The 20,005-nt window shown below is 35.6% G+C and overlaps 1 protein-coding gene across 2 annotated transcripts in view; it reads right to left on the reverse strand.

Annotated features, from left to right (window-relative positions):
• Positions 1-1,812: 1,812 nt before the first annotated feature.
• LOC144250026 (forkhead box protein O1-like) overlaps positions 1,813-20,005 on the reverse strand; it is a 104,876-nt gene continuing 86,683 nt past the window's right edge. The window contains exons 2-3 of one of the 2 annotated variants that reach the window (XM_077792405.1): positions 8,958-9,008; positions 1,813-3,756 (exon numbers count right to left, since the gene is read on the reverse strand). In XM_077792405.1, coding sequence (XP_077648531.1) covers positions 9,000-9,008 — 9 coding nt within the window. In that variant the 3' untranslated portion in view covers positions 1,813-3,756; positions 8,958-8,999. The remainder of the gene's footprint in view (positions 3,757-8,957; positions 9,009-20,005) is intronic. The other variant, XM_077792404.1, reaches the window with a different exon arrangement.

Consider the following 20,005-nt stretch of genomic DNA (forward strand, 5'->3'; position numbering starts at 1 on the left):
TTCTCATCCTGTGTCTCTCTATATTGAAGTTTTTCTTCTTTTCTTTCTGTCTTTTTAATTTCTTGCACAACATTTGGTAAGTTTTTTCTTTTTTACCAATTGCTTGTTTTCAAGAGTTGTATTATATTTGGAACCACAATATATATATATATATTTTTTCCATGTAGAAAACAGGAAAAAAATTTTCTCTTCCTTCATATATACCTAAAACAATCCTTATGAATTCAAACCCATTTTGTGTTAATGGGTATTCTGAAGTATTTTCAAGGAGCACACAACAATCATGTAATGTCTATGATGGCAAAATGTGAAGAAAGCTAGAACTTATTTTATTTATAAGTTATAATTGGCCTAAAATATTAAAATGTGAATTAGAAATATCCATTATAACAAAAAGTCAAAGTCAAACTCAGGGAAAAAAAATTCCAGCAATAAAAAGAATTAGCTTAAACTTTCTCCTGGTTCCAGATCCACAGATTCTTCTAATGTTTGCATAGAAGCGGAATAACTCTTTCTTTCAATTTGAGCTCATCTTTTTGAATCCTTTGGCTCCTAAGAGCTGTCTTAGAGAATATTGAGGTATGTAAATGAGTAGCCCTGTCATTTGTTTTTAAGTAACATTTAGATTTTATTTCTTCCTGAATTAATTACTTTCAGATAGATTATAAAGAGTTTCTGTTGAAATCACCTGGAAACTTTAGCTACATCAATGTAAGACATTAAGTGATCCTTCTCCAAGGATGAATCAATCACACCCACCTTTCCTGGCTGTGACATTTTCTATAACTATTCTAGGAGACTTCCTGTTGTCGACTACCTTTAATTAAATTTTCTATCACAGGCAACCTTTTGTATATCTAATCTTTTTTGTGTTAATGTTGTATCTGTTTGTAATGCATTTGAAGACATTTTGAGAAACTGATTTAAATTTAAGTTTAAGGTAAAATTCAAGAGCTTGCATTACTTCCAATGAATATAATTCAATGGAGATGAGGACTTAATCAAGTAAACATATCTATGTGGCTTCAGGGTTAAGGTTTGGTTTCTTGCCCTTGCTTATAAGCAGACTTGAATTTCTGCTTTCTAGTCCTCTCCAGTAGCACATAAATCAATTTTCTATGAATAGAAAAAACAAAAAACCCTACTGCTTTTTGGAAACTGTTGGGCCACAGCATATATAATGACAAGAACATCAGAGACTGCATTTTAGGCTCAGATTGTTCTCCACATCAAACAAATTTACACAGAGCTCACCCTGCATAGCTTTGTGCAGTCATGAACTTGGACCAATCAGAAGCTAATCTGATAAAGGGTATTATATAAATGTATTTTCAGGTAGAACTCAAGCAGCATCAGCCCCTTCCAGTGCTTGTTATTCTGTCTTACTAAGAATCAAAGTGGAATAAAATCAGCAAAATTGATCAGATTCTCTTTGGGCCCCAGAGTCCATATAACCCAACCAAACAAATGAAATCTGAATGTGGACATATAAAGAGACTTGAGAATCTGGTCCTAGTATATAATCCCTGGACCTCTTGTTTTCTTCTGAGATCCCAGCGTTCCTTCTCTACATTCTCTCACCCAACACCACCATCACACAGGATGAAAGTTCAGGATAGAATAACCATATTTTAATTATTTTAGGCACTGTCAGTCTTTTCCAGAAGGATATATGTCACAGAATTAAAACTTTTAATTTACCCAAATTTATCATTATGTTTTAATTCTACGTGAAGAATTAAAAGTTGAGAATACACAGTGTAAAACACATGAGAAATTTATTGAACCAAAGATTTAAACAACTAACAGATGCTAAGAAATTATAAGTAAGCACCATGCCTTCTTTTCTCCCAAAGATTAAGGACTCCAGTGTTTGAATTTACATACATTGTTTGGAATTTCATCACTATTATGTGCCATATGTAAGGTTCTTGGTAAATAATCTCAGTGACGGTCAGCCTCTCTGTTTAATAACATTGAGAATTTTGACAATGAAAGTTTTTTTTAATATAAGAATTGCTTTAATAGTAGGTAGGCATTGCATTAATTGTAGATAGTAATTTCATATAATTTTAGCCAGTCTTACCTATATAGGATTTCCTTAGTGAATGACACTAATTAGTGGAAATATGATACAAATGAACCTTTTTCTTTCAAGAAGAGCTGTGGAAAAATAAGGTATGTGTGTCACTGAACCACTTTCCCAAGGTGAAGCCCTCCCTCCAGCACCTATAGCATAATTGATCCAGCATTTAGTTCTTGGTGAGATGCTATTGGAAATAAGATGGATAAATTGCTACAACAGCCAAGGAGTATATTCATAAAATTTTAGCATACAGAAGGAAAAAAAACAATCATTCAAATCAAAATAGGCCACCCCAAAACTGTTAGGTAATCAATTGACTGAGTACTTAAAATGACAAGATGGGTAACCTGAAATGCCATGGTGATGTGCCTTCAAAAGCTTGAGGTAGAAACACATGAAACCTGGAATGTTAGTCAAGTATGAGGGTGGAATGATGACCAATTTGTATACAAAAGGTCTTAGAAATTTTACTTTCTGTATATTTCTTCCACTGGAAATTGTATCCCTTCATAATAAAGAAGTAAATTAAAAAGAATATGTAATATACCCAAAATAGGGGAAACAAAACAACAGAATATAGACATGGTAAAGATATTATTCCAGGTTTAGAGTGGTACATCTTATGTCAAGAACAAACAGTCTCAACTGGAATACATCAGAACCCTGGGAGAGAGAATTCTAGTAAGAAATTAAGGTAATACTTGATGCATCTGAATTTGCCTAAAAGCAAATCTATGCAATTGGCAGAAAATTAGTGTATGAATAAACAATACATTTTTGGTAAACTGAACAGATGAAAATAAATGACCATTATCAAAATTAGAGGACAAGAACAAAAGAAGATCTGTCCAGGCAAGGAATACTTGTCATGATGCAAAATACAGCTCAGCTGTGAATAGTTATGTATGTAATCTTCATAATGCAGATGGAATACTGATTTACCAAAGTAACCAGGTGGCAATATTGATAGAGTAAAAACATTAAAATATTTGTGTGCATGGAAGTTGGGAGGCAAAGAGACCATTGAGAAAACAAGACTGAATGATATAAGTGAATTTAATAAAAATGTGGTGCTAAAGATCCAAATAATAATTTAGCAAGTTTCAGGTGGTTGTTCTGTGGGATAGATGTGAGGATAAATGAAGATAAGGGAGTCTTTTTAATCTGTGTTTGACCCGTATCCATTTTCGTTACTTATCTTCCCTTCTTAGTTCTTTGGGAGACTAACCTATGTGGCTTAAGCACCCAGACTCTGACAGACAGCTGAATTTGTCCACTGGGAGGTACCAGGAGGAGACTTGATTATGGGACAAGAGGAGGAGAAGAAGTTTGGAGTACCTGCCTCTATCCTTCCTGCTGTCTAGTTCCATCTGGCTTCTAACTTGTAAATTTGCCTCTGTGCTCTGTTGGTGCAGATAGACAAGAGCATGTCTGAAGACTTCAGTTAAGTCCGCTTGTAGGGGTTCTGTGTTTGGGATTGGGGTCTCTGATAAACTTTGTGACTGTGGCATGCTTGACTGCTATGAAGTTTCTTTGCAAAACATGGAATGCCTGACTGCTGGGAAACTTCTGTGCAAAGACACAGGATGCCTGTTGCTGTAGAATGTCCTTGACGAGGAAACTCTGTTGAAGTCTTATCAGTTTGGATCTTCATCTCAGGCACACAGCTCCTGGGAAGAGAAAGACTTGTAGTTATTCTGACCATGAAATTGTACCTGAAAGCATTCCTCTGGTGAATTCCTGGGGGGCAACTGGCACTCTGTTTTCCATGCTTGGAAGGCTCAGTAGTTTTCTCCTTGAACCTGGTAAGATTACTAACACAGGTGTAGTATCTAGTTACTATGGTAATGTCCTTCAATAAGAAAATCTATGATCTCAGATACCCAGCACCTGGGATTAAAGTAATACTAAATAATAATGTAGTCATGACACTAATGACATAATGTAAACTTTTGATAAATAAATGTGTCTACTTGAAGGGGCAGCCACTTCTTTTCCTGTGTATCTTATCTCTGTGTCTCCTTTTATTTTCCTTACAGATACTACTTAGAGATACTGAGGGACTTCATTTATAAAACCCCGCAATCCTTCATTACCCCACCCTTCAACTCATTAGAGTGCACACATGTCCCCAATTATGCACAAATGCGCACACACCTGGGGGGAGCAATGAGCATGCTTACCTTTGTTCAAAAATAAAAAAAGCTGAGTGCATGTATCTTGCTTCAGATACAGCAAAAAGTGGGGAAAGAAAGGTCAATAATGTCACTATTCATATTGTTCAACATTAAAGCAGAAAGCTTAAGTCTTTGTATAATGTTCTTAAGGAGATTATTGATAATACATATGACTTGTTGTCATAGCTTTGTCGGGAAACCTACCTTAACTTATGCTTAAATAAATAATTTAGGTGCTGGGAATCAAACCCAAGGCCTTGTGCATGCTAGGCAAGCACTCTACCACTGAGCTGCATCCTCAGTCCAAGAAACCTACCTTAGCTGTCTTCAAGTGATGATACTGAAAATGCAGTGCTAATCTGTCCACCTATGTGACACCTATAAATATTTTTATAAAATTGGAATTGCTGTTAAGAGGGTCACTGATAAATAGAGCTCTTAGAAGTAGCCATATATTTCTATAAAAATGGTACTTCTCCAAGAACAGATGGGGATGAAGTCAGGAAAGGAGGGTGGCTTTGATGATCATAGTTGGACACACACTGATCCTTTCTTGATTCCATATAATTGTGTTGAGCACATTTACTTGACACTAACATGTCCCAAAATGCACAGTTATCCTTTTCTCCAATCACCAATCCAAGAATGCATCAACAAGCTATGTATATGTCCCTGTTTGGAAGATTCCCATCATATTAATTGGCTAATTCCTCTTTATTTTCCTTCCAAGTCAGCTCAATTTACTTTAAGATCCAAATCTTAAATTCTCTGGGTCCAAATCTTTTATTATCCAATACATATAGATAATTATTTTATGAAACAATTTCTGTAACTTGCATGGTTCATTAGATGCTGAATCATACCATCAGGTTCATTTTTATATTTCATGTCTTAATGTCTCATTACAGTTAATGATATTTGAAAAATTTTATCAATTGGGTAAAAGCTCAATTTAGGGAATACACTATGTCTTAATAAAGCCATAAGGTAAATTATGCCCTTTCCTTCTCTTTTTTTTTCCACCCACTGTGCTCATCTTTTCAAGAGCTCTAACTAGCTTTTTAAAACCACCTTTTAATTACATGAAATAGATATTCATTGAGCACTTAAGATTTCCCAGGAGCAATGCTAAGGAACTCTCACAGAGCTAGAGGCTGGGTCCATGGCAGCTGACCTCAAGTTCAGTGCTTCATCCACATTCACAAATTCACTCTGATGGAAGTATAACCAGTCACACAGACATTTCATCATCCTGAAAGATGGAATCAAATGTAGTCTCCTATGTTCTGAACAAGTTTAACACAAAACATACTATCATCTTTCCCTGAAGTTATTGTGTATTCTCCTTGATGAGGAAAATTTTGAGAAATATAGTGTTATTATAGTTGCCCTCTCACCCAAAGATGTACCTGCTCTAATTCCCCAAACCCATAAACATTACCTTACTTGGAAAGGGAGATTGCAGATGCGATCAAATGAAAGCTCTTGAGTTAGGGCGATTATCCTGGTTTACCCAGGTAAGGCTAATGTAATCAGAAGGCAGAAAGGTTAGAGGAGTTGTGAGGACAGATGTGGAAGACGGACAGTGTAGCCAGGTGCCCAGAAATGTGTACAGACTCAAGGAGCTGGAAAGGCAAGAAAGGAATGGATTCTCCCTTAGTTCTTCCAAAAGGAACACAACCGCCACCACCACCTTGACTTTTAGCCTGTTAAAATCACTGCTTTATTTCTAACCTCCAAAACTGTAAGAAAAATAACTGCATTATTTTAAGCTACTGAGTTGGTGGTAATTTTGTTACAGCAGCAATGGGAAATCAACACAGTTCCTTTTTAATCTGCCAAGTGCAAACCTCCTTCTGTGAGACTGGCCAGTACATGAGGATGAAGTGCAAACAAAACACAATCTACTTTTTATCAACTAGGCCCATGTCATGTTTATTCACCCTGTGTCATCTGTCCCCAGTTACCAACGTGTGGGGCACTCAAAGACAACATGTTTATGCTTGTATTTGTTAGCTGTGTTTAATGACCATTTTTTTTTTTGCATTATCTTTTGTGCCCAAGATTCAGGAGTGTGAAAATGCATTGTACAAAATGGAGTTATTCACCCCAATGATGTTACTTCCAGTTACCAATGACAAGTTCTGCTCCCTCAAATGTTGAAGTATAACATTAGAGAAGCATGCCAAGGCAAGCATATAAAGCAGGGTTTATTTAAAAAAGGGGTTACATAGACTTCTCCTGGAAGGGAGAAAGGGGCCATAGCTGGTACCCTGGTATCCCAAGAAGCAAGGTGTTCCGCCTTTTTATATGTCTTAGGCTGCCTTTGTTCTCCTGCCCTCTTCCCCTTATCTTTCTCCTTCCTGCAAACCTGACTAGGCCCAGGAAATGCTTGGTGGGATGGCCAAAAGATGGAAACCAGGTGGGTAAAGGAGGAAGGGCATGATGGAGCAGCCCAGACCACATTAATTAACAACTTTATAACTCCTTGTAGGGAGCGACAGTTCCTGGGATAGGTTACTTTAGCAACAGGTTGGAGCAGGGGCAGGTTACCTTGGTAGGGTGGAGGAAGGGCTCTTTCATTCCCTCAGGGGGCAGTCTCCAACTTCCTGGACTCACTCAACTTGGCCTCCTTGATCTGATCTGACTTGATTTACCTATCTATACTGACTGCCTGTCTTGTCACAATAAGACAGAGTCCATGCCCATGGAAAAGAAGGAGAACACCCAAGTCACAGATGCATGCCCCCAGAAACTACCTCAGCATCTATCCAGGGTAACAGCCTACATTATCTTGGAGACTATTCTTACTTAGCAAGGAATTCTAAACTGGTGCGATTTACATTAAATAGTAACTCCTACTGCTCAGAGTCTTGAAAGCCCCAAAATGCCAGAAAAGGATATTTTTGTTGTTGTTTCTCTGTTTTTTTTTTTTTTGTGTGTGTGTGTGTTAATAAAATTCCTAAACCCCTTTGTTCTGGCCTATACCTGATTGCAATATTAATTTTTATTTATTCCCAAATAAAAGATTCTCTGTTGGATATTTGTTTGTATATTTTTGTTTGATTTTGACAGGGGTAATATACACATACTGGTTCACACAAGAACTACACTGAAAATGGAAAGCAAACAGATTTTCCCATGTGTTCTAGTGGACCTGGGGAACACTTTGTAAAACAGCAAAGGAGTGTTCCATGAAGGTCTAATACAAAAATACAAGTATCCATTGGGAGTCTTCTCTTTTTTAAATTTTTTTTCGAATTCTAATAGAAATATTTCCTAACAAATACTTCTAAAAGTAAACCAAGTCAGATGCAATGGTGCATGCCTGTAATCTCAGCCTCTTGGAAGGCTGAGGCAGGAGGATCTCAAGTTCAAAGCCAGCCTCAGCAACAAAGAGGCACTAAGCAACTCAGTGAGATCCTGTCTTTAAATAAAATACAAAATAGGGCCAGTGATGTAGCTCAGTGGTTGGGTGCCCCCAGATTCAATCCCTGGTACCCTCACCCCCTGGGGTAAAAAAAAAAAAGTAAAACAAGCACAGAGTAGGAAACTAGGGCTCAGAGTAAAGAGCCAAGCTTTCTTTGACTCATTTATCACTACCAGAATGATCTAGTCTTGCTTCAAACTTCCAGACAAGTTGGATCATAGTTAACTTTCATTTCACTAAGGAAGGTCAAATAATACAATGGAAGGAAACATTGGAAAGGGACTATGGATCCTGAGTTCTGTCTTTGGCTCAAGAAGACTAAACTCCTGGAGAGTTCAGCTCGTACAAATAAATGAGGCAAGGAAAATGACATACTTTCCAGGTTTTCCTTCATTTCTTGGTGTCCTTAATTTTTGTGATTCTTGTAGACTGCCTCATGTTATCATTTCCTATCACTTGCCATCTAGTGAAGTGAAATACCAAGTTTACCCTGAATGCCTAGCATATTTTTAAATATGCTATGAGGTTTAAATGAATATGTGACTGCCTATGTAGAGAGAAAGCTTTCTGTATAGTTTGAAACAATGAGATCATGTCTGGCATGTACTTAGACATGCCATAAAAAATAATATATGGATGGAGCTAATGATAGATGGAGATATAATGGATTAATTTTGCCTAAGAACATAAGGATAAGAGCTAATATCACATATTTATCTGAATTTCTTACTACTTATTCATTTCCAGAGGAACACAGAAGGTCACACACACACACACACACACACACACACAATCTTTCCTTTCGGCCATGATTTCAGCACTGTGGGAGCCAAATAGAAACAGATGTTAAATGGAAATTGGTAAGTAATAAATAGAAAACAAACTAGACACACTTTTTTGAAAATAAAAGTAGTCAGATAATACATAGGATATGCATTATACTATGTGGTATGGGTGTATATATAGCATATATATACATATAGTATAATCTGTTTCATAACGTTGGACTCTAGTATTTTCTATCTAAACATGAAACTCCTCTTAGATTATGTTTTATTTAATTTTCCAGAATTTAAAAGAGCTAGACTTTCTGCAAATATATGAAAATATAGATTGTGCCCTTACACTGTGCCCTTACATAGTTAATCTTTCAATAGGTTGCTAACATCTGCTAGCCGGGCTGGCAACCTGAGCTGGTTCACAAGAGCTGGCTACATCAATAACTAAGAAAGCAGTTCAGGAAGCATGCAACACAAAGAAATACCTTTTGCTTGCGGGAATCAGGGACAACTCTCAGCCTCAAGGGTCAAGGGTCCTTTGGAAAAAGAGAGAGCGAGAGCACGTGGGAAATCATCCTATTTATTGAGGGGAAGGCATTCTAGAAAGTTCAACCCAAATGAGGCAAGGAATTGGGTTTCAGGAAGGTGTAGCCATTCATTCTTCAACAACCTTCTGCCCTTATCTACAGACAAAACCATCTATTGTTTTCTGTTACTTGAGAGTAGCTTACATTTTCTGGAAATATAGGAATGGAATTATATCATATATACAATTATTTTCTTGCTTCTTTCCTCGAGTATTTTTTGAGATTCACTTATGTTGCATGTATCAATAGTTCATCTATTTTTAATGATGAATAAGATGGAATTGTATAGATACACAGAAATTTTTTTTTCCAATTCATCTTATGGTTGGAGATTTGGGTTGTATCTCTTTGGTTGTTACATATAAACCTGCTATGAACATTCAAATATAATGCATAGGTACATGCTCCCATTTTTCATGGTAAATGCATATAGATGGAATATTTATAATGTGATATACTAGGTGAATTTTTAAAACTGCCAAATTGTTTTTAATTTGACCATTTTCCATTTCTACCAACCATTATACAGATTCTAGTTCCATATGTTCTTTAAAATTGGTGTGATCTACCATGTTGATAGTTGTGTAATGTCATCTAACCTTAATTTATACTTCCTTAATGATTTATATGCTTATAATTTATATGTTAAAATGATTGACATGTATATATCTTTTTAAAAAATATTTATTTTTTAGTTATAGTTGGACACAATACCTTTATTTCACTTATTTGTTTTTATGTGGTGCTGAGGATTGAACCCAGGGTCTCACATGTGTGAGGCGAGTGCTCTACCGCTGAGTCACATCCCAAGCCCCATGAATATATCTTTAAATACAAGTCTGTTCAAATACTTCACTTTTAAAAAATTGTTTGCTTCTAGTCTTTTTGCTGAGATTTGAGGAACTTTAGAAAATTGCTACTTTTTTTTAAGAGAGAGAGAATTTTTTTTTCTTTTTTAATATCGTATGTGGTGCTGAGGATCGAACCCGGGCTGCACGCATGCCAGGCGAGCACGCTACCACTTGAGCCACATCCCCAGCCCCCAAATTGCTACTTTTTAAAACAAGTATTTGGTAGAATTCATCAATGAAGTCATCTAGAATGCGAGTTTTCTTTATGGGGTGAATTTTAACGATAAGTTCATTTTCTTGAATAGATACAAAGCTTCCATATCTATCTATCTATCTATCTACATACACACACAGATACACACACACACACACACACACACACATATATGTATTTTTTTTGCAGGTGAGTTTTGGTAAATTGTATCTTTCAAATATTTTTCCCATTTCATTTATTGAATTAAATTATTCAAAATATTGCTATTGTACTTTAAATATCTATAGGTTCTATTTTGGTGCTGTTTCTCTTATTTTTGATATTAGCAATTTGTTCTCTCATTTATTGATTTGACAATTTCATTAGTTTCTTCATATTCTATAGGCCAATTTGGATTTCTTTTATTATGGCATTAGATAAGAATACAACAACATTTCTTCTTATTTTTTCTAGTTAACACATTTACTAATTTTATTTATTCTGAAGGGCTGGGAACTAATCAGGACCTTGCTCATGCTAAGCTAAGTTCTACCACAGAGCTATATACCCCCTTTATTTAGAAAGGCATAACTTAGTTTATCTTTTGTCATACATAATTTGTAGTATGCCATGTTTTTCTATGTCTAAATACCAATATTTGTATTTTTAAATAAAATGGTGCAATTTATAGAAAGAGCTCTTCAAGTGAGAAGAATCTGGATTTGTATCCTAAATGATATCCACTATAATTCTAGTTATTGCATACATAAGTGGAGGTAATTCTACTTAAATTTTATTCCTTGGGCATATCAAATGAAGTCAAGTATATAAAGTTCAGTGATTGACAAATATAAGAGTTTTAACAACTGTTATTATTTGATTCTAAATTCATCTACACTTTTTCTAACCATTGTCATTTTAATTATTGTTTCCCATTAAAATTTAATGAATAAGTACTCATTTGCCTTCTTTTGAAATTTTAGTAATGGAATTATAACATATGTACTCCTTTGTACATAATTTAATTCACTTACATTTACACCGGGAAGATTCACAAATGTGGTCATCTGTGATAGTAATTCTTTAATGGCAACTGCTAAAAAATAAGGCAATCACTATGTATCTATAATGCATGTCTATTCATGAAAAGAAAAGCAAGACATTCCCCCTGTCTGGAGTTAAAAACCTTCTCAGCTTTATCTCGTAAATTCTCCGGCTATATTTTACACTCAACTTTGAAAAACAACAACAAACACATTTTTCTTCTTTTCACTTTTTTTAGAATGAGAGATGCTCAGAACAGATAATGTACTGGCTCTGGCTCTCCTCATGGTGTTGTATCAGGATCAGAGCAGCTTTTCAAAACAGGAAGTACCAGTCATTTCTCTCTGAATTACTGATTAGTAGGTGTCAATTGTAACTTGCAATTTATAACTTAAAAAAAAAAAGAACTAATCAAGTTATTCTGTACAGCTCAAACACTGCCTCAAGTGACTGTATAATCAAATAACCTACCTTTAGGAAAATGAAAACTAACTCTGATTTTTTATATTTTCAAGGAATATATTTTCTCTGAGGATTCTCTCTCTCTCTCTCTCTCTCTCCCTCCCTCCCTCCCTCCCTCCCTCCCTCCCTCCCTCCCTCCCTCCCTCTCTCTCTCTCTCTCTCTCTCTCTCTCTCTCTCTCTCTCTCTCTCTCGCCCATCAGAATAAAATATAGGGTAGGTTAGAATTAAATAGAAAGCGATACCCTGATGTTCCACTCAGCCTGACTAAACTTTACACACTTTTTCTTTCTGACCTATAGTCCCCTAACTTTTCTTTCCCTAAAGCATTTACTCTGGAAAACTTGAAACTGCATTTTTTTTTCTCTTTACCTTTGAGATGTGTATTTTATCCCAGCCTCTTGCCAGTTTTACAAACTCAGTGGTACGTCTTCCTCAAAGATCTGGAAGCCATCTGTTTGAAATGTGGCCATCCAGAAAATTAGCACACCATTATGGAAAACAGTACAGATGTTCTTCAAAATTAAAAATATATATACATTTTTAAAAATAAAGCTACCATATGACACAAAAATCTCACTTCTGGGTATGTATCCAAAGGAAATAAAATAACTATTCCAAAGTGACATTTGCACTCCGATGTTCATTACATCATTATTCATAATAGCCAAGAAACAAAAAAAGTCTATTGATAGATGAATGGAGACAAAAACATTATAAACACATGCAATCATGCACCAATCACACCCTGATACTTGGGTCAATGAAACACATATACAAAGGAAGTTTCATAAGATGATAATGGAGCTGAAAAATTTCCTACCTGTGTCACCAAAACAGACTTGTCTAGGCCTGCCTCAAGGGGCTAAAACTCAAGTGTTCTCACCAATAAATTAATTAATTAATCAATGTATATGCATACATAATTGATTATAATGATCATTTCAAATGTATATATACATATATCAAAATATCAAGTTGTATGTCTTGAGTATGTATACTCTGTCAATTATACCTCAATAAAATAATAAAAAGAAAGAAAATATAGCATTCCTGTTTCCCAAGTTCAGTGTGAGAGAAGCAGTCTACTTTTATAAAGCCCTAATTTGCAAATTCAGAAGCCTAAACACATAGACCCATTTCACTCCATAGGGCCTTCAGTGCTTTTTCGCTATCTCATTCCAGCACCTGAAAACTCAGCACTTTTTGTTTCAGCTGGCTTTAATCTCTCTCTTCTATTGCAAATCTTGAAGAAATCCTTCCTTCCCTGTTGAACTTCATCCAGTGCAATTATTGATAAAATTCTCAGTAAATATTTGTATACTTTTTACAAATTTATAGAATTAGAATATATGGTTCATAAGCTCCTTTGCCAAATGACTATGATTATACAACGTTCTTGCACCTTCAATTTGCTTTGAGAAGGAAGGAATCTGATTTTCTTTCATCTGTATATGAAAAAGGGAAAGAAGTAAAGGAGATGGTGTGCGATCCTGATTTAAGACCCTAATTACAGCAAAGTTTCTCAAGCAGTGTGAAACAAGGTGTTCCTGTGAAAATAGCAAAGAAAAGACTCTGGAGAAGGGTTAGCAGGTAATGGAGAAGGCTGGCAAAAATTCTTGCTGCACTTGACCAGATTCAATGCACCTTTGAGAAGGAGTCAGCTAGTTCCTGAAGGAGGGGATTAGTTTAGACAGAAACATTAGGAAAACCTTAGGAAAAGGTTTGTGTGCTTGTGTGTGTGTGTGTGTGTGTGCGCGCTCGCGCATGTGTGTGTATGTGAGCATGCACGCACATTCATAGTACTTTCAAAGAAATTTTGTATACTTTTTTCCATTGTTTTAGAAACAGGGGGTTCGTATATGCCATTTACAGAATTTAATGAATTACCCTCAGGAATAATTATAACTTAAGAAACCAAAATGAAGAAATTTCTACAAATGTGAGAAAAATTGCCTAATTTTTAATCTGAATGATAAGATTAATATTGTATATAAATTCTATTTCTAGTGTTGTATATACACTTTTTCTATGATATTAATACTTTATGATTTGGGAGTTTTTCTCAGAATTTTTCTCTGTATTATTGGCATTTTGCTTGGGATAATCTCAAATGAAAAAAGCTTCTTTATTTAAAATTCACTTTTTTTCACAGAATAAAATCCAACTTCTAAAATAAATGAAAACAGAATATCCTTGTACACACAATGATAATATCTATGGGTCTACTACAATTTTCATCATACTTACATTACAATAATAGCAATGTTGTGAGCATTATACTTTATAATTTACAAAGTACAAAGCAATTTCATTTGATCATCACAATGAATGTAGAAATAGGATTAAATTCATTTTGCAGTTGAGTTTCAAGTGAAAGAATTTGTCTATGATCTCGAACAGGAACACAGTTATTTCATTTCTCGATTGTGTGCTCTTTTGACATGATTTGAAATAGCCGAATAGTCATTGCAGCAATTATACAAAAAGTTTCATATATTCACACATGTCTCTGATATTTGTGTGTGTGTATAGTTTTTTCTGTGCATTTTCCCAAAATATGTACATTCTTTTCCATAACTGAAATTTCAAATCAGGAAATTAATGAAGCCAGAATTAGACAGGCAGTTAGGCAAGGGTAGGATCTAGAGAATGGAGGGATTAAAATGTTAATGCCTTCAGATCCCTTTCTTCATCCTTATCAAAATAACCTGCCCCTGCTCCAACCTGTTGCTAAGGTAACCTGTCCCAGGGATTCTCCCTCTCTACAAGGAGTCATAAAAGTTGTTAATTAATGCACCCTGGGTCCCCTTCCTGCCTGGATCACTCTACCTTGGCCGCTCCAGCCCATCTGCTTGTCACCTTTTGGCCATCTCACATGGGCCATCTCCTGAGCCTAATCATGTAAGCAGGAAGGAGAGAAAGAAGGGGGAAGAGAGCAGGAGAGGAAATTTAGAATGGATAAAAGAGGCAGAATGCTCTAACTTCTTGGGATACCAGAATACCGAATATAGCCCCCTTCTCCCTCCTGGGAGCAGTCTTATGTTACCCCCCTTTTAAATAAACCCTGCTTAATTTGCTTGCCTCAGTGTGCTCCTCAAATGTTATACTTCAACTTGTGAGGAAGCAGGACTTGTCATTGATAACCAGTGGTATCATTAACATGAATGCAAATCTTATTTTCTTACTGATTTTTTCAACAGTTTTTGTCCTATAGCACCTCCCTTCTTGGGCTAGGTAGGATAGACTCTAAGCTATTCTTCTTTTCCTTTACATGTCATCCACGGTTTCTATAGGATGATTCACTCTTAGGCTTATTTTTTCTTTCTGCCTCTATATTTGTTTTGCTCAAGGACTCACTTCTCCCCGTCCTTCCTTAACATGTCTGTCTCTTGCTTAAAGTTTTCTACTTTTCATTCTAGTCTAACTTTATGTGAAAGTTTTGATTTTTAGAGGACCACGTTGGCAGTGCTGTGATGGACTCTCCAGGTGGTTTATCATCCATTTTCTTCTTCAACACATGTGAATACCTGGAATTTAAGGTACATATCTGTGCTCAATTAATATCCATTAATATTTTTTCTTATGTGAATTTCTGACCACCTTCTCCACTTTTCTTGCTACCTTAAACTTATTCATATAGAAATTAGCCTCATATATTTATCTAAAAGTATTTTTCCATCTGTCTGTAGATTCAGTTTATATCTCCCATTATTAAGCCATCTATCTCTAAAATAATGCTTTTCCCATACAAATGACATAGCTTATTGGCAAGAGATAAAATGTATCATTCTGGTACCTTGAGTCATAATTTGGAAATGCACATATTTAAAATTTTTATTTTCATGCCCAGTGTTTTTATTCCCATATATTTCTTTTTCTTTCAAAGTTCCAACTGCCAGTGGAGAACAAGTCAAACACCACCTGTGAATGCTTGTCTTTATTAATTGCCAAAGAGTTTATAAATTAAAATTACAATTAGAACAACTGAAATTTACAATGTGGCTTGGTTGAAAGTGCCTTGTGGGGAGGATCTCTTTAAGTAACATGGGCCAGGTAGTCCTTCCTGGTCTGATAAAAAGTAAAAACAAACATTTGGAGAAGAGAAACAGGTGGGGGAAACTTAAGAACAAGTCTACAGCTTCCAAATATGGGTTTGCATGATGTGTAGGTATGGCTATTGAATCAAATTTTAAAAAATGTGCATCTCTTACTAACACTATGAGGATTGTAATGAAGATATTATGGATAGTCTAAGAAGTTCCTGTTTCTGATTGGATAAAGAAGGAAATGAAATAATGAAGGATTTGTTCTGATGACAAACTCTCAGAATAAGATCATAATCTGCTTAGTTACATGGGGTTTCAGGGTCATTTTTTTCCCTGATCCAGTGGTGCTGTTGAGGGGCAGTTTTGCTTTTTTGCTTTACAAAAAGGAATTGACTATCAGGAACACATGCATCCTTCTCCACAATGTCTAGAGAGTTTCTCTATTATTTCAGTGGTCTAAAAAGACTGTCATTTCCCTAACTGGAATCAGGTCTTCACCTCCATAGATGTTCTAATAACACTCAGCGGTCTTCTTGCTTTTTTTTTCTTTTGCTTTTCTTGACTCAGATATAACTCTGCTCTTGTCCACCACAAACAAGCTTTGTAGATTAAAAAAAAAAGTATTCAAAATTGTTTCATGTTCAGTTTCTTCACCTGTAAGAACATTACTAGTAATACTGCCTACCATTTGGGCTGTATTCAGGGATTGTAATTAGCACAATCCTAGAAACTAATAAATGCTCAAAATGTGTTAGTTACTAATTTTCATTATGAGAACCATGTACTTCTTAGATCCTCCGCAACATCACCATTTTCCACATTCTCATTTTGTATATGTTACCCATTTTTGTACACTGAATAATGGATAATGGAGTGCTTTTATTAAGTCCTTCCAATTCTTCATCTTTTTAAAATCATATTTTAACTTTTTATTGAAATTTATATTTGAAGGGTGTGCACATTCTGAGGGATCATCTAATTTTCACAGTGAACAGAGCCATGTGAATATCACCCATAGTAAGAAGCTGAATATTAATAGCATCTCATTTGATCCTTCCTACTATTTTCTCTCAAAGACTACCACACTTCTAACTTCTGTAATCATAGCTGAGGTGGGAAGTTATTGAATTTTGTAAAAATGAATTTAAAGAGTATGCTGTCCTTTGCATTTGGCCTCTTTCTCTGTATGGTATTGGAAGAAAAATTCTTTCCAGTTGTTGCACACAGTGGTAGTTTGTTAATTCTTTGGGTTATAATGCAGAGGTGAGTCAACTGTTGCCTATGGGTAGAATATGACCCAGTGCCTATTTTTCTAAATAGTTTTATTTAAACATTCACCCTCAGCAGTTCATTATTGATACTGATGGCCCAAAGGATGCCTAAAAGATTGTTTACCATGCTGAGGCACATAGGCCCTCAGAGCCCACCTCAGCTTTGATTCTGCCCAATGCATGTTTGTTACATTGTGACATCAGTAACTGAGGCGGGTGGGGATGGAAATGTCCAAGACCAGCATTCTCCATGTTACTGAAGTTATGCTGTTACAGGTTCACACCAGTCATTTCTCTTTCTCATGGTAAGGAGATTGTTTTTGCTAAATACACAGAAATAGCTATAGAACATCCAAACAATGAGAGGCATGGGAATTCAAATATTTCACTTCAAAAATCAATTCGATAGGGGAAAAGATAATAATTAAGGATACAACGCACAGTGATTAGCTTGCCCTTCTTTCCTTAAAAGGACACAAGTCACAGTGAATGAGCCACCTGCCCTGTTCTTATAATGATGCAATCCCACTTAACCAGCAGCCACCCTGCTCTCCTTATAAGGTCACAAATGTTATTAGGGTATAAAAAGAACTCAAAAAGCTAAACACCAAAAAAAAAAAAAAGATAACCCAATCAATTAATGAGTCAAGGAACTGATGATGTATAATCAACAAATACATGAAAAAATGTTTATCATCACTAGCAATTAGAGAAATAAATTAAAATCACTCTTAAGATTTCATCTCACTCCAGTCAGAATGGCAGCTATTATGCATACAAACAATAAGTGTTGGTGAAGATGTGGGAAAAAAGGTACACCCATACACTGCTGGTGGGACTGCAAATTGGTGCAGCCAATACGGAAAGTAGTATGGAGATTTCTTGGAAAATTAGGAATAGAACCACGATTTGACCCAGCTGTCTCTCTCTTTGGTCTATACCCCCCAAACGTAAAAACAGCATACTACAGGGACAAAGCCACATCAATACTTATAGCAGCACAATTCACAATAGCTAAACTGTGGAACCAACCTAGATGCCCTTCAATAGATGGATTTAAAAAAGTGGCATATATACACAATGGAATATTACTCAGCAATAAAATAGAATAAAATCATGGCATTTGCAGGTAAATGGATGAAGTTAGAGAAGATAATGCTAAGTGAAGTTAGCCAGTCCCAAAAAAACAAATGCGAAATGTTTTCTTTAATATAAGGAGGCTGATTCATAGTGGGATAGGGAGCGGGAGCATGGGAGACATGATGAACTCTAGATAGGGCAGAGGGTGTTGAAGGTGAAGGGAGGGAGTATGAGGTAATCATAAGGTAATTAATGATGGTGGAATGTGGTAATCACTACTATCCAAAATACATGAAGGCAGGAATTGGTGTGAATAAACTTTGTAAACAACTAGAGATATGAAAAATTGTGCTCTATATATGTAATAAAAATTGTAATGTGCTCTGCTGTCATAAATTAAAAAAAAATTACATAAAAAATAAGGTCAAAACTGCCATTGAATGAGCCGCCTGCCCGCTCTCCTTATAAGGACTCAAGTCATACAGAACCAAGAGCTTGACCTACTCCCTTATGACACCATTATGGTAATTACATCATAATTCAGTCATTTGTTAGGGGGAGCCGTGATTGCTAGGTGTGGGATTAGAACCTAAACAATTGCTTTGGAAGATATAATTTAACCCATAACACTCTCTAATCCTACTTTTCTCAGAATTTTTATCCATTGGTATTGAATTTTGTCATGTGATATTTCTACATCAATCCATGCAATCATACAACTTTGTGGGCTTGTCCTGAAGTACATATCCTTGATGGTATGGTCTTGTAAATTCCTCCCGCCCAATGACCCAATGATCTTTCACTTAGTTCACCTTTAGACTTCCTTGATCCATAGGTTACATAGAAGTGTGCTTATTTTCCAAAGTTTTGGAGATGTTCTTTCATCTTACTATTTTCTAGTTTAAGTCCTTTGTGATGAAAGAACACAACAAAATTGGATAATTTCCAATGAAGACAATGGAAACTAAATAAACAAACTGGATTAAGAATTCAGTGGCAAAATGTTACCAATAGATTAGACCACTTTGAAAATAGATTTTCAGTGTGATCTAAAGAACAAAGTACATAATTTTGAAAATAGAGTCAAAATAAAGATGCAAAGAGACCATTAGCAGAATGTTCCAGAAATCAGAGACAGTTTGCAGGTAACAAATTTAAGAATCACTGTGTTTGAAGACTCCTGAAAGGTGAACTAAAGAAATACACAATCTTCTCAATGAATATGAGAAAAATTTCTAAATCTTAGGAACAAGATGAAATCCACACTCAAGAAGCATATAGAATTCCAAATAGGCGCGTCTCCAAGACACATTATAATGAAAATGCCTAATATACAGAAGAAGCTTAGAGTGTTAAAAGCAACAAGAAAAATACAGCAGGTCACATTCAGAGGTAAACCCATTTGGATTTCAACTGATATCTCAACATAGACCCTAAAAGTTAGGAGGGCATGGAAAGATACATGCTAAGTCTTGGAAAAAAAAAACAGCTTCCAAACAGGATTAGTATAACCAGCAAAATAATCCTTCGCAATAAGCAGAAACAAAAATAATTTGTAACCATGTAGTCTGCACCGCCAAATGTCCTTGATGGAATATTTCACGCAGAGAAGAATACAATAGAGTAGTCCATTAAAGGATAACCAAGTTTGAATTTAGCATTAGAAATAAATTGAAATGGCAGGAAATAAAAATCATCTGTCTATAATAATAATGAAAGCAAAAATCATATTGGCAGTTTGGATTTAAAAAACAATACAAAGCAACATGTTGCTTACAAGACACTCACCTTAGAGACAGAGACATGCATGAAAATGGGAAAAGCAAGGAAGCAGGGGTAGCTCCTCTCATGTCAAAGTAGACTTCAAGTCAAAATTAATTAGAGGAGATAAAGAAGATTACTTCATACTGTCCAGGGGGAAATCCAGCAACAAGATATACTGATTATTAATATTTATGCTCCAAACAACTGTGCTTCTGCATACAGAAAGCAAACTCT

The sequence above is a fragment of the Urocitellus parryii genome, chromosome 2 (assembly GCF_045843805.1).
Source record: "Urocitellus parryii isolate mUroPar1 chromosome 2, mUroPar1.hap1, whole genome shotgun sequence".
Classification (NCBI taxonomy): domain Eukaryota; kingdom Metazoa; phylum Chordata; class Mammalia; order Rodentia; family Sciuridae; genus Urocitellus; species Urocitellus parryii.